Raw genomic sequence first — 14,613 nt, 5'->3', positions numbered from 1 at the left:
ACCCTGTACTGACGGATTGCTGAGAAAGCAGGCACCTCCCAGGCTTGCTGGGGGCAAGTGGGCAGTATCTGTGAAAATGACAAGTGCAGGTGTGCTCCTGCCTAGGGTCCAACCTTTGGCACTGACCTTGTTTCTCTTCCAATTTGGGCCCTGGAGGCAGAAGGGAACCTCCTTCACCTCTGAGAAACTCCCCAGGGGAACATGGCCCTGAACTTTCTAACCTGCAAGATGTTCACCTCAGGCGACCCTCTATTAGAGGTGAGGAGTACCTTAACAGAAGAGGAATCTTAGTCTGGGAAGGAGGCCTAGAAATCTGACCCACTTCTCTGAGTTTCCAGATGAAAGGAACGACTGCAGCTAGCCTGCTAGTGGGTGGCTGAGCAAGCCTGGAATCCCTACCTCACACCCACTCTCTTTCTACAAGGATGCAAGAAAAACTGCAGACCTGAGTGGGTGGGAAAACAGCTCATTGAGAAGCTAAGGTTGCCATTGGTGGATCTAGTGTGGTGGATATAGCCAGGGTCTGGAGACAGGCAGACCTGGGCTCAACTGTTACTAGCCCATGCCTCAGTTTCCCCATCTACTAAACGAAATTGAAATCAGCCTATGTCCCAGGGTTGTTGTGAAGTAAATGGATAATGCCCATGAAACTGCTTAGCATGGTGCCTGGTGTAAGATCTCTAACATTAGCCCTCGTCATTGCCCACTGGTCTAATTGAATCTTATTTCTCCTGCCCCATTAGGAGGTGACTGATATTGGCCAGTGGGCCCCACTGTTACCACCTCATCTCTTTTCTCTGCAGTTTTGCCTTTTCATCACTGTAGCCCCAGACGTCTAAACCTCCTATATCGTGGGCAGTGGTGTTTATAAGACCTTAGAGCTTGGGTCACGGCACAATCACAGACAACTTTCACGGTGACTAAGTGCCTGGGATGTGCAGAGCATGATGGCCGTGTGCTGCCTCCCTCAGCCATGGAGGAGCTGCCTCCCCGTCTTAGGTTTTGATGGCCACCCTGGTGGCGACATTCTTATTGAAGGGAGGACCCGGCTCTGTTTCAGATTACCAAGACCTTAGGCAAGGCTTCCACATCCTTTTTATTTGCAGTACCTTGTAAATTGCTGATAATCTGCACATATGTTGCCACATTCTATGACTTTTTTATGACTGAGAACTATTTTGTTAATATGTTTATTTAAAATATCTTTAAAAATTATTTCCTAGGTAGGATTCTTTTTTTTTTTTTCCCTCTTCCTTTTTCTCTCTTTTTTTTTTTCTTTTGTAAAAAGACGTCATGTTTTCTTGATAAAACGCCTTGCTATAAATAATGTTGCAAGGCTTGGCCTGGTTGAAAGATTCCCTACTGTAATAATCAAAATTCAGCTGATACCTTTTGCAGCTCCGAGATTTAGCATCATTAGTGACAAACTCTCTTTATCAGGATGTCTCACAGCCAGACTAAAAATCAGTCACAGTAACAGCAGCCCACAGTTCCTTGTCTTATTCTAACTAAATTGTCCCTAACAGCTTAAAAATGAGCTGCAAAATCCTAAAGTGATTCATGCTCTCTTCTGCCCCTGTCATGGGGGCACTTTTTCAATTCCGCAATCCGGTTGCAACCCCATACTGAACTCTTGATCCTTCACTGCAGAAATTTGTTAGCTCTAGCTAGATTAGATTTTTCACAGCTAATCTAACTGCTGTAGGGGTTTGCAGAGTGGGGACAGAGCTGTGCTATTGGATTTGTCCAATTCATTTGACTCCAGGACTATAATTGCACTTATGTCTTACAAGGCTTTTATAGCCTCAGGCTGGCCAGCCGCATAAAAAACAAATTGGCAGTGATACAGTACGAGTGAAAAGGGATGAAAGGCCCACATTATCAGTCTCCAGGCAGCACTGTTCTGGCAGGAAGTTTCTTGGTTAATTTACAAATAAAACTTAGATTTTAGGATGGGCACACTGTCAGCTGAACAATGGGGATGTCAGGCCTGACTGTTACTTAGTAAAAGTAGCAGCCGGGCCTACTGAGGAGCAGGAATTCTTCAATCAAACAGACGACTCCTTCTGGAGCCAGCTGGCGATGTAATGCAATTAGTCGGGAAAGGAGGTCAGCCTATTAGGTGTGTACCATGACCAGTGTCACCAGTGCGTGCCGCCTGGCAGCAGCAGGCAGAATGGCCCAGGCGAAGGACTTTGAAACTCTGTCAGGATGAGAAGTAGCAGGACATGGGGTTGATTTCTTAAGACTGAAGAAGCGAGCATTTGTTCCGAGCCTGTTAAGCATCCATGCATTCTGGAGCCTGTTGTGCAATTGAAACTGTAGCTGGCGTGAATGACAGCTCCATCCCAGGACGAGACTCATCGGTCTTTCGCAGATCATACATGAGTCATACCAGCTTGACTTGCATGCACGCAACAAACTCACTGGTGGATTTCAGACGGGGGGCCTCTACTCAGAATTCTCCAGAACTCAACAAAATGACATCTCTGTAATGAAATCCCCTTTAAATTGAGCAACACATTGAAGCTTCCAGAGTATTCCTTCCTCTTCTGACATGGTGAACATTTTGGCTGGGTTAGTTTTACTTGTTTCACCTGCTTATGTTCTGGTCTGAGGCGGAAGAGGGCATGTTTTTGCTCTCTGCTCCAGATCTACCAGTCAGTGGGTCCTGTGGCCTTAGCCCTTAGTTTTGTGAGTTAGCCAATTAAACTGTGGCTTGTCCAGAGATGTGGAGCACATGACATTGAAAGCAGCTTTGAGATGATGAGTATTGTATCATTACCACACAGAAATAGCTTTTCCTTAATTACAGAAATGCCACACTGGGAGGACGGGTCTGTCCATGTGATACTATTCTCCCTTGCTATGGTTCTGAGAACTCAGTCCAAACAGAATTAGAAGAGACTTATGTGGATTATATAATTGAGGAACCTAATTGAGAAAAGGGAGAGTAACTGCAAAATTTCAGTAATCACTGTATTACCTCAGAGTTAATGCCTTGAGCAACTTATGCTTCTGGATTGAAAGGAATCATCACAGGTTTTAGGGTGCTGGCGTGAGGTGATAGCCCCACATTTAGAGGGTGTGTAGTAGGTGTGTTATTCCCATTGCGACTTTTGTGCCGGCATTATGTCAAGGAGCACAACAAAACTACCCGGCAGTTTGCCTCTCTTGACAGGGTGAGGGCAGCCCCACTGTCACAATTCTCTTCTGCTGGGCTAAATCCACCCCCCCACCACCACCAAGTTTCAATTTGATACAGTTCCTATTTCCCTTGAAAACCTGCCTTTATTGTGTTGCTGGTAATGCTGACTACCATGTTTTCACTCGAAAACGATTGAATTTCAGGAGTGTGTTGTGAGAGCTTAGCATGTTTTATTAGAAAGGAAAGAGAAAAGAAAGAGAGGTGGAAATAGAGGAATAGAGGGAGACGTTCAGTGTTGCTATGAGAACTTGGTGTCTTTCTTTTTCTTTTAGCTATTTATGGTGGTAATGGCTTGGCTACACCTTTTGCCTGCTACCCTTTTAGCCTTTATATGTGATAGGGGAAGAAGAAGAAGAAAAATGTACTGGGTAATTTTACACTTAGAAAGTTGTAGACACCATTGAATTGTTCTGGATCATCGTGACTTGTGCTCAACACCCACAGTTGCATTTATCCCAGCGCCCAAGCTCAGACACAGTTGAATCGTGCGCCCCTCACCATAGGGGTTACCTGCAATCGCACCTGTACCTCACAGTAGTACAAAGGTACTGGTGTAAGTCTTTTTAAAAAATTGACTTACACAGTCATTCCCAGAAGCATGAAAGAGTAAAGAATAGGAAAGCATTGCCGCAAGCCAACTTCCTTTGTAACCTTGTAAATGGAAAAGAGGCCATGTTGGGGTCACCTCAGAGTTTTCTTTTGTGGTCAGATAGTCTGTAAAGAAAATTTTATTTATGCTAACATGTTTTAAATACATGGTACTCCAGAGCATCCTTTTTTGTGTGTGTATTTTAATACAAAACTACAACATTACCTTTGACACAACATTGCTATTTTATTAACAGTGCCTCTGAATTTAGTCATTTTTAGCGTTCATGTATAAATAAGCTAGGAAGCAAGAAATACTTTTTTTGGTGGTAGATAACATTCTTCTTATGCAGCATGTGAGAGAACCAAACCTCAGACTTTCAGTAGGTGTCAAAGCACCTTCACCAGTCAGCCTTTATATAAAGGTTGTAGGACTTCAATTTTGGCCAACATTTTAATCTTTAAAATCTAGTTTCTTTTAGTCACAGCCTCAGGCTTATCAGATGATTTCATGCAGGGCTTTCTCTGCCCGGGATGTGCAGTCGGTACGCAGGACCTTCATCGAGGGTGTTCTTGTGGCTGAAGAACTCGGCCCAGGAAGAAGTCTCAGAGTCCCTTCCTTGGAGGCATGCTAAGCCCTCGTCAGAGACGCCAGGGATCTCTGGCTTGTTTTTTGGATTTTATGGCGTCTTTGTCTATAAAATGACAAAAACAGTGGGCTACACTATTTGAGCTGTGACAGTACAATTGGCTTTTGGTGTCAACTTCGATGCCCGTGAACAGTAGAAATGGCACTAAGTTAGAGGCCCCAGCCCAGGTTTCCAGGCCTGCTCTGCTCCTTGCTGTTTGCACACCTTGGTCAGGTGTGCCTTTGTCTTCCTGAGCCCCATCTCCTCCCTGTCAGATAGCACAAAGATGAGGTCATCTGCCTCAGAGAGTTAGTGGAAAGATTAAGCAAAACAATACATGTGAACATACTTTCTGGATAATAAGGCAATCTCTGAATGCTAGTTACTAGTGTTCTTACTAAATTTAAGTAATACTTATTAATTTCTTAAATGAAGGTAATTTTATATGAACTTCTTCTTAAAGCTTTGTCACAAATCTAGTTTTTATACATTTGGTAACAATTGTGTTATAGTAGCTTTTGGTCTCTTTTATTCGTATTTTTTCTTAATAACCATTGAATTAAGAGTCTTATGAAGCTCTATTGTAATATGGAATAAAAGGCTCATGTCATTAATTGTTTGGAGACATACTCAGCAATATAAAGCATAAGGATTTAATACCAGGAGTAAAATTCAATTTAAAAAAATCCTTGAAAAGGTCTCGTCCCCTTCCAGCAATAATGTACCTGCCATGCTTATACGCATCATCTCAGTGCCACTTATTTCATAGAAAGTAAGTGGTGTTTTCATGTGTTTGTGTTTTTTAAATCCTCATAGAAGACAGTGGTGTCGTACCTTTTTTTAGTAGTGAAATATTTTTGCCTCTGAGTATTATAATTCAATTTGTAAGCCACGACCCCTCATAAACTGCTGTTATCACTCTGATTAATAAAGAGCCAATTGGCCATTGCAGCTCCGTCACTTGGGGAATGACGAGGTCCACATCGTCTGGTCTGAACACTCCAGGGACTACCGCAGGGGCATTATCCCGACCGCCTTCGGAGACGTTTCAATCATTATTTACCCAGTGAAGAATCACATGTTCTTTATCGCGATCACGAAGAAACCCGAGGTACGTTTTCATCGCATTATCGCTCTAACTCATACAGCATTTGCCACATGATTCACTGTTTTTGAAAAACAGTGATATAAATATGTTAAGGAGGACTTTTTTCCAACTGGCTAATGTCTCACATATATCTGAATTACACATGCTATAGGAAAATTCAGTATAAATCGGGATTTTTCAGAGTATCTTTCCTTAGGAGGACAGAATTCTGTATTTTTATGTCTAGACTTTTTGGAAATTATTGTGTGAAGACATGAATGGTATTTTAAATGTTTTGAATTTAAACTTTTAATTTTAAAAAACGGTAATTTTAAATTTGGGACACATTAATTAATAATAATAAGAGTTGAATGAACCCCCTGTCACATCTAACATTTTGTGGATGGCTGTGGGTATAGAATTCGACCTTGCGTGACAAACAGGCACTGCTCACTGAGCCTCTGACTGCTGCTAATGGGGGTCAATCCTGAAGGATTGCGAGCATGGCCGTGAAGAAGAAGAGGCCTCTGTAGCACAGCCTGCCCATGTGATGATTTTTAACAATTGAAGCACCTTGCCACAGAATCAATGCAGCCACGTCAATTGGTATTGATCATGGGAATGGCTGGAACAATCCAATGGTTATGTGCCGTGTACTAAATTGGCTGTGGTTTTGATCCTTGCCATGCCTTTAGTGCTATTTTAGCGGTGCTTTATATAGTGACTTGTTTTTGTGTTGGAATTATTAATAGAAGGGTTTGCTTTTAAGTTTTTAATTAAATGTTTAGCATAGTTAAGTCACTCCTCCAGAAAATGACTTTGTGCTCTAGGTTGGTATTAAGTGTAATCTTCATTTTCATTCCAAATTGTTCTCTTGAAGGAGCTAAAAGTTACCATTCTAAATACTCTCTACTTTTGGCTTTGAAATAATAGGTAACTGAGATTTCCTGGGATTTATAGCATAATCGAAAGTGTTAAAGTCATGCAGATTAAATGAACTAAGAAGTGAAAGGTGCTTCAAACAGTGGCTGGCTCAGAATAAAAGCCATTTAAGTGTTAGTTGTTGCTGTTGTTATTACCATTGCTAGTAATTTTTCAGTTACAGTCACTACATGAAAATAGAATAAATAATGAATCATTTCTCAGACTAGACACAGTGTGGGTCACCTCCTGAATTCAGAAAAGCCCCACTCTGGCTGGTGAGAAGCCTGACATAAAGGGAACCCTCTTTTCTATTCAGGGAGTGAAGATGCCACAAGTTCTTCATACTAAATATTTGTGTTATTTCTGATTCATGTCTTTGTGTGTGTGGAAAATTTTCACTCTTGTATAAGAAAATGGCTCTGAGTGCTAGTGGCATTTGTGTTTGTCCAGGAAGAACACTAATTTTAAGAATTAAACTAAAAATGTTTATATTAGACAACCAACAGATTTAGTGTCCTATAGCTTCCAAATCTGCAAAATGTGGTTCTTTATTATTTAGTATGGCTTAACGGGTTTTATTAGTTCATTTTCAACATGGCCCTCTAAAATGTCACTTACCATCCTAAAAATGTCGCCTTTATTTTTTGTAGTAAATAAAGAACATAAAAGGTATTTCAGTTCACTTCACAGTGTTAAAAGTGACACTTTTAACTTTCTTAAAAAGTGATTTTTTAATAGGTATTATACTTTTAACACATGAAAACACATATTAACATACTTTTTCAAAATTTCTTTAGAAAATGTATGTAAGTTTTATAAATTTGGTCATAAATTTTGACAAGATGAATTGAGCAAATCGGTGTCTTAATATTTCAATTCAAAAAGCCTAAAGGGAAGAAGAGAATAATGGCCAACTGGAAATTTAGTGTTATCCCCACATTTAAAGTACAAACCATTACAATGTAATAAAATTAATCCAGACATTTCCAGGGCAAGTGTGGCTGACCTTTTGTTCACCAACCACTGACCCCAGGGTGAATGCAAGAGGCTTGTGGAGGGAAAGTCTGTTTGTTTGGCTTCAGTCCCTGGTATTTAAATTGCATTCCCTAATCAAATGAAAAGGCTGTCCTCTCTATCAGGTTACAGAATCCATGGCAACATTTGGCCTTTTATATCCATAATGTTAGCCTTTTTGTTTGCATCTAAGTAGAGACACCTGGAGCAATGTTAACATTAACCGATTTAGCATTAATAGCTTCATTATATAAGAATTTCTGATCAGATAGCTGTTACTTTTGTTATATTGCTTCAGCTTGTATTGTTGTCATTTTTTATCTCCCTGCTTGGCAACCAGGCAATGATTTGCAAATTTTTTTTGTCTTGATTAATTAAGCAATATAATTATCAGTAACCGTGATGCAGTCTTTGCTCAACAAAGCTTCTGAGAGAAAACAATGGTAAGTCTGTTAGTATGAATGCATTCCACGCGTCCCAGATGCATGAGGATATTATGGACAATGAGGGGAAAGGCCGCCTGTGAGCGAGGACAAAGGGTGCCACGCAGACTCGACACACTGCACATACCGCCAGGGACATGCTGCGGGCTCCCTGGGACACAGACGCCTCGTTAGATTACAGCTAGTCAGCAGAGATTAATTCTCAGCCATTTGGTGCAATAATTTACCCATTCCCCAGTCTTTTAACTAGTGCTCCTCACTGTGGAAGTAAAGGCTTTGTACTCAAAAGGTTTATTTAACCTTGCCTACTTTTAGGGATCTCCACCAAAAATCTTTTTTTTTTCTTTTTTTTTTTTGCTTAGAAATTGTATTGACGCAGCTGCTTGAAACTGAGGAATATTTCTTTGGAGGAGGACAGGATTAAGCACAAGTTTCACGAATTATAGGTGGAGTCAAAGGCATTCTTTTAGCACCTGTATATTTCATCTGAATATAGTATGACTCTGGTCTAAGTACATTTATTTTACTGGTCTCTGGGCAGCCATACTTCTCTAAGAATAATTTTAATCCTTTTTTAGGAGGGGGAAAAAAAAAAACCTCATCAGTACACAAAAGTCCTGCTCATTGGATAGAGTCATGCATATTCAAAATGTACTTTCATTCACTTGGCCTCATTAATAGCGTATGTAATAATGTAGGGCTATTTGTAATACAAGCTCACAGGCAGCATTGCTTCCAAGTCCTTTGAAATTTAACATATTTCGCTTTTTCATTCCATACTCCTCCCTTAAATATACAAATTATGTGCCTGGCAGAATCCGCCTCCTCTTAATAATACACAGCATTTGCGAAATGGTATGTTGAAGTGTGGGTGTGCTGTATGAGCACAGAAAACCCTCGCGTCTGAGAGGGTCTGCTCACTTCTTGAGCCTTTTATTGAACTTTTTAAAATAAATAAATAAATAAATAAATAGCAGTGTGTTCAGTAACATGATTTCATTGTGAAATTATTTTCAAAGTAAGTTCATCTCTGTAAATATTGACATGGTAGTCTTTGGTCACGAAAAGAAATGTGCTGTTGTCAGATTGCCGGGGGTTTTTTATTTCTATTTTTATTACTAAGTCAGTACTCAGGGAAAACTTGCATATAGAGCAGAACACGAGTGCTTGAAAGGGTTTGTTTAAATGCCCAATTTATTCTGCAGAAAAGGGGTTCATAAAGCTTCCATATCACAGTGAGAACCCATGTTGCTTTTCTTTTTTCAGCAACTAAAAATAATTTTGGTGTTCAAAACATTTGCTTTTATGAATTTGTAAAGGTAGGTTTTAGTGTTCCTGTCATGTTTATCTCCAGGCACATTAGCAACTGGCTAGTGACTGCCCGGCCAGAGGGTGGACATGCTGGAGCAGCCTTGACCGGGCACAGTTAGGACAAGAGAAAGCTTTCAGGAAGCTGAGAGTCCTCCTTATCACCTCAACCAGAATGTCAGTTTTCTAAGTGAAAGACATGTTAATGTCCTCCAGACTCTCCTTACTTGGCCCTGGTAGATACGGGCAGAGGAGAAAAATGGATGATTCAGCCATTTCTGAGAAGTACATGCAGGAAAGAATGCCAGGATAGAGGACGGGACTCCAGAGTTCCAGTTCCTGTGCAGCCACAAGTGGGTGCAGGTCTTGGGCAGGTCTCTTAATTTCTTTAGACTTTTATTTCCTCAGCTGTAGCATTCAGGTTGGGGACCAAGTTCTCTCTGCAGTCCTTTTCAAGGATTCTAAGTACCCCTTTAAGATGGGCCCTGTTTGATCCTCCTGTTCCTAGATGCCCGTCCTTTCCCTAGGCTGCCCCAACTCACCAAATTGCTGTCAGGGTGGTATCTGTCTCCCTTGCAGGCTCAGCAGCTACTGTGAGTGTGTCAGTGTGTGAGCGTATGCCTGTGTGTGTGTATGTTCTCATCCAATTCAGGAAGACAGCTAGCCCAGAACCTTCACCTGGAGCCAGTGCCCAGAAATCCTGGTTAAGGCTGATGCACCAGAAATCACAAAAGCATTTTTGCACATGTAAAGTGAAAAGTAGCCAGTATTGGCATCTCTGTTTGAAAGGAAATCTTTTACTAATGTGGCTTCGTTATATATGGAGTATGTTTGACTGCAGCATGGTTATGGAAATTTCTTTTTATTTCATCTATGCAATTTTCTTAAATATTTATCTCAACCCCAACCAAATAACCTTCTTGAGATTAAAGCATATCCTTTAAAACATTCTGGGAAATTCTCAGGGAAAGTAAATGTTAACTTTTGAATATGTGAAGAATCATTTATTCTAAAAGATAATTGAAAATGCTGAATAACCAGAATTTACTAAAAGACATTATTTTTTTAAAGATTTTATTTTTTTAAGTAATCTCTACACCTTACATGGGGCTTGAACTTACAACCCCAAGATCAAGCATCACATACTCTACTGACTGAGCCAGCCAGGCGCCCCAAAAATATGTAATTAAATCTATTATCGCAATATGTTCTTTTGGAAATTTATTATTATTGTTATTGGAGTTTTTTTTAGTAAAGGAATGACATTGAGAACTTTGTGAAAGGCAGCTGTCATTTGCAGATGTTATATCAAAAACAAATTTCTTCTCTAATTCATTGCCACTCCTAATTAGAGGAATTCCCTGGATACAAGGGATTTATATTATTTCTTTTGTCCGGTTTTTGAAAGACTATCTGAGTCACCCACAAGCAGTTGCCAAAGAATAATAAAGAACATTTATTTATAAGATAAGCCCCAATACAGATGGAAAAAATCTATAGCCTATTATTAACTCCTAGGTCCTGTTTTATCCTTTACAACAATTTGGCTATTGAGAATTCTTTCTCCATTGATTTACCTCAAAAGTTGACATTGTTTTCCCTTTTTTTCAGTTGGCCTTTGATATATACAACTTTCTCTCCTTTGCCTTATCCTCCCTCCCTCGGCAGCCAGAGCCAGCCTGTGTAAATGTACGCTGAGTGGCAAATGGTAGAGCCCGCTTTGTGTCAGAAACCAAGACTGTTCTCATCCTCTACCTCTGAGCTGCCTCAGTAGGAAGGGCCTCCTGGCCAAGAGACTGCATGTGTTCTCCTGGTTGTTCTGTCAGGGTGTCAGAAGCACACAGAACTCCTCTGTGTGCCCCCAGAATTTGAGAATTTCTCCGGAAGGGTGTATTTTCTGTACCATCCTTGAAATCCATTAGTTTGTTGTTTGTTGTTGTGGGGGTTTTGTTGTCTGGTTTTCTTCGTGCATGCTTCCATCACAGCTGTATCTCACTGATTATGGACTGCTTCTAGTGTAAGTCATAGGAAGAAGTATATTTACTGTTTTAAGGAATGTATTTTAAATTGTCTTAAGTATGGTGTTGCCAAAAAAATGGGAGGAAAGGGCTGTTCTTTCTTATTTTCTTATTTGTTGGTTATAATGACAACCATTACCTGGACTAGACAACTCTGAGTAATTTTAGACTGAATAGCTCCTTGATTTTCTTCTTTGGAATTAAGATGCCCACTCCCCCCTCACCCCAAGAGTACTGTCATAAGGGGGAGACACTCATTATTTTTCATAATTAGTAAAACTAACAGTTTCATCCTTCTTTGCTCTTGTCTGAGTCTCCTCAAGTGTGACTCTTCCTCTGTGCTCTAGGTGCTGATCTCAAAATAGGTTTAGTCAATCTTTGCAGTTTTTACATCTCTATGTTTTGACGGTGGAGCCTTTTCTCAAACCTACCAAACAGAAGAAAAGGTATAGCACCAGAAGCCTGCTCAGGACCCTAGGACCACACTGTCACCCTTTCATCCTGGACTTTCAGGCGTCTCCATGAAGCCAAAAGACAGACAGTCCCAGCAGATCTCATTCTAGAAATGTGCAGGGGCTCAACAGATTTGGTTAACATCTAGTGGTCAGAGCCTCGCGAGCTGGAGGCCTTTTCTCACTCATTCAGGCAATGTATCTGTTGAGGCTCCTTCATGCCAGATACTGTGTCAAGGGCTGGTGGTCTCATGCTCCCGGAATCCCAGTTTTAGTAAGGGAGACAGCCAATAAATAAGTAAGTAAGTGGTTGAACGAGAGACTTTCAGATAGGAGCTTTGGTGTTATAAAGAAAATAAAACAGAGTGATAGGATGGGGAAGAAGGAAGGTGCTTTAATTCAGGTAGGGGGGATTATGGTTTCCAGTCCAGCATGTAGGGAGTTTGGAAGTCATCACCCCCCATCCTAACAATATGAAAAAGCTGAACAAACTGAAAATCAGCAGCTCTTCTTCGAGCCATCAGAGAATTAAAGTCACAAGGAAAATCCCTGCCCCCCAAATCGGAGAGACAGGCAGAATCATAACTTGCCATAGCAGAAGCTCAAGAAGAGAAACCCCTGGGGAACGAATAACAGGGTAGGAAAATGTCAATGGTAGTTGACCAATTGCTGGAGGCTCCGTGTACACAAATTTGAGAGTTAGAGTCAAGAGGGGCCTGGTCTTTGGGAGACCCCCACACTTCTGTGTGTTTTCTTTCTAGGAACCCTACCACTTTCTCACAGTGAGGATTGGAGGGGGGAAAAAACCTCGTGCTTCAGCAGAGGGAGGGGAAAGAGCCATTTTGAAATACACCTGGAGCGTTCTGTTCTTCTTAACCAGGCCTATCCTCAAGAAGAAGTGTTTTACCAGAGCCCTTACCTACTGGGGTTTTACCAGAACCTAGCCCACCTGGGGGAAAGGAAGCACCCAACTCAAGTTCCCTCTAGCTTTGCTGTCTCACCTAAGGGGGAAGTGGGGGGGACACAAAAAAACAAAACTGAGAAGCACTTGTGAAGGTCATAGCCCAGAGACCCAGGCTCACTGAAAGACTGAGATCTGATCATAGGTCTGTGGAACACTTCTCCCCTACACCTTTTCACAACATCAAAAGGACTTTTGTATAGTAACAAGTGAAGGAACTAAGACCTTATTTAAGAGAGACAACAGGGGAGACAAAAACATGGGCATCCTTTGACATGATCGTCGACAGCTTCAGCAGACAATAAGCACAGCTTAACTCCAAGAGAGACACACATAAAGCCTCACACTATAAAGGCCTATGTACTTCACTTCCTTTTACATGGTATATGATGTTCAGCTTTCAACAAAAAACTACAAGGCATACTAAAAGTCAAAAAAAAAAAAAAAAAAGCCAGTTTGAAGAGACAAAACAAACATCAGAATCAGACTCAGATTTGGCAGAGATTTTGAAATTATCAGATCAGGAATTTAAAATAACTATGCTTAATATGTTAAGGGTTATAATAGAAAAAGTGGACAGCATGCAAGAAGAGATAACTAATGTAGCAGAGAGATGCAAACTCCAAGAAGGAATTAAAAGTAAATGCTAGAAATAAGAAACACTGTAACAGAAATGAAGTATGTCTGTGATGGGCTCATCAATCAGTTGGACAACTGAGGAAAGGAACTGTGAGCTTGAAGATAAGTCAGTAGAAACCTTGAAACTGAAATGCAAAAGGGAAAAAGGACAAAAAAAACTGAACAGGGGCACCTGGGTGGCTCAGTCGGTTAAGTGTCTGCCTTTGGCTCAGGTCATGATGCCAGGGTCCTGGGATTGAGCCCCACATCAGGATCCCTGCTCAGCGGGGAGCCTGCTTCTCCCTTTCCCCACCCCTCCACTTGTGCTCTCTCTCACTGTCTCCCTCTCTCTCTCTCAAAGAAATAAAATCTTTATTTAAAAAAAAAAACGCCTGAACAAAACATTTAAGATCTGTGGGACAATGGTAAAATGTATAATATACACCTAATGGGAATACCAAGAGGAAAAGAAAGGAACAGAAAAAATATTTGAAATTATAATTAAATATGTATTTTAATATATAATTTTAATGTACATGAGAATTTTTCAAATTAATGACAGATACCAAACTACAACTCCAGGAAGCGTAGAAAATACCAAGTAGGATAAATACTAAAATATCTATACCTAGATATATCATATTCAAACTGTGTGTTAGAAACTGAGTGTTTGTGCCCCTCCCCCCAGAATTCATTTTTTGAAACCTAACCCCCAGTGTGATGGTATTTGGAGATAGGGCCTTTGGGAGGTGATTAGGTCATCAGGGTAAAGCCCTTAGGAATGGAATTAGTTAGAAAAGAGACCCCAGAGCACTCCCTTACCACTTCCTCCATGTGAGGACACAGAGACAGCCATCTATAAACTAGGAAGCAGGCTCTCACCAGACACCAGGTCTCCTGACATCTTAATCTTGGACTTTCCAGCCTCCAGAACTGTGAGAAATAAATTTCTATTGTTACAAGCTACCCAGTGTATGACACGTTGTTATAGCAGCCCAAATAGACTAAGACATACCAAAAATCAAAAACAAAGGGAAAATCTTGAAAGAAACCAGAGTTTAAAAATAATGATAGAGGAGTAAGGGTAAGTATTACAGTAAACTTCTCTTCAGAAATCATAAAAGCAAGAAGCAAGTAGATGAAAATAATTAAAGTGTTGAGAGAAAGAAACCCACCAACATAGTATTCTGTATCCTTCAAAAGTGAAAGAAAAAAATAAAGATTTTCTCAGACAAACAAAACTTAGGAAATTTGTGGCCAGTAGGCCTGCCTTGCAAGAAATGTTAAATTCATCAAAGAGAAGGAAAATGATATAGATCAGAAATACAGATCTACTTTTAAAAGGAAGAGCTTTAGAGAAGAA

General features: G+C 40.5%; 1 protein-coding gene across 13 annotated transcripts in view; it reads left to right on the top strand.

Moving 5' to 3' along the window:
- RALGAPA2 (Ral GTPase activating protein catalytic subunit alpha 2) overlaps nucleotides 1–14,613 on the top strand; it is a 336,447-nt gene that overhangs the window by 224,923 nt on the left and 96,911 nt on the right. For all 13 annotated transcript variants that reach the window (XM_032419573.1, XM_032419574.1, XM_032419572.1 and 10 more), the window contains one exon: nucleotides 5,378–5,536. In XM_032419573.1, the coding sequence (XP_032275464.1) occupies nucleotides 5,378–5,536 (159 nt within the window). The remainder of the gene's footprint in view (nucleotides 1–5,377; nucleotides 5,537–14,613) is intronic.

The sequence above is a fragment of the Phoca vitulina genome, unplaced genomic scaffold (assembly GCF_004348235.1).
Source record: "Phoca vitulina isolate PV1807 unplaced genomic scaffold, GSC_HSeal_1.0 scaffold22, whole genome shotgun sequence".
NCBI lineage: Eukaryota > Metazoa > Chordata > Mammalia > Carnivora > Phocidae > Phoca > Phoca vitulina.
The sequence above is the reverse complement of the archived record's forward strand: the minus strand, read 5'-3'. Positions and strand labels throughout refer to the sequence as shown.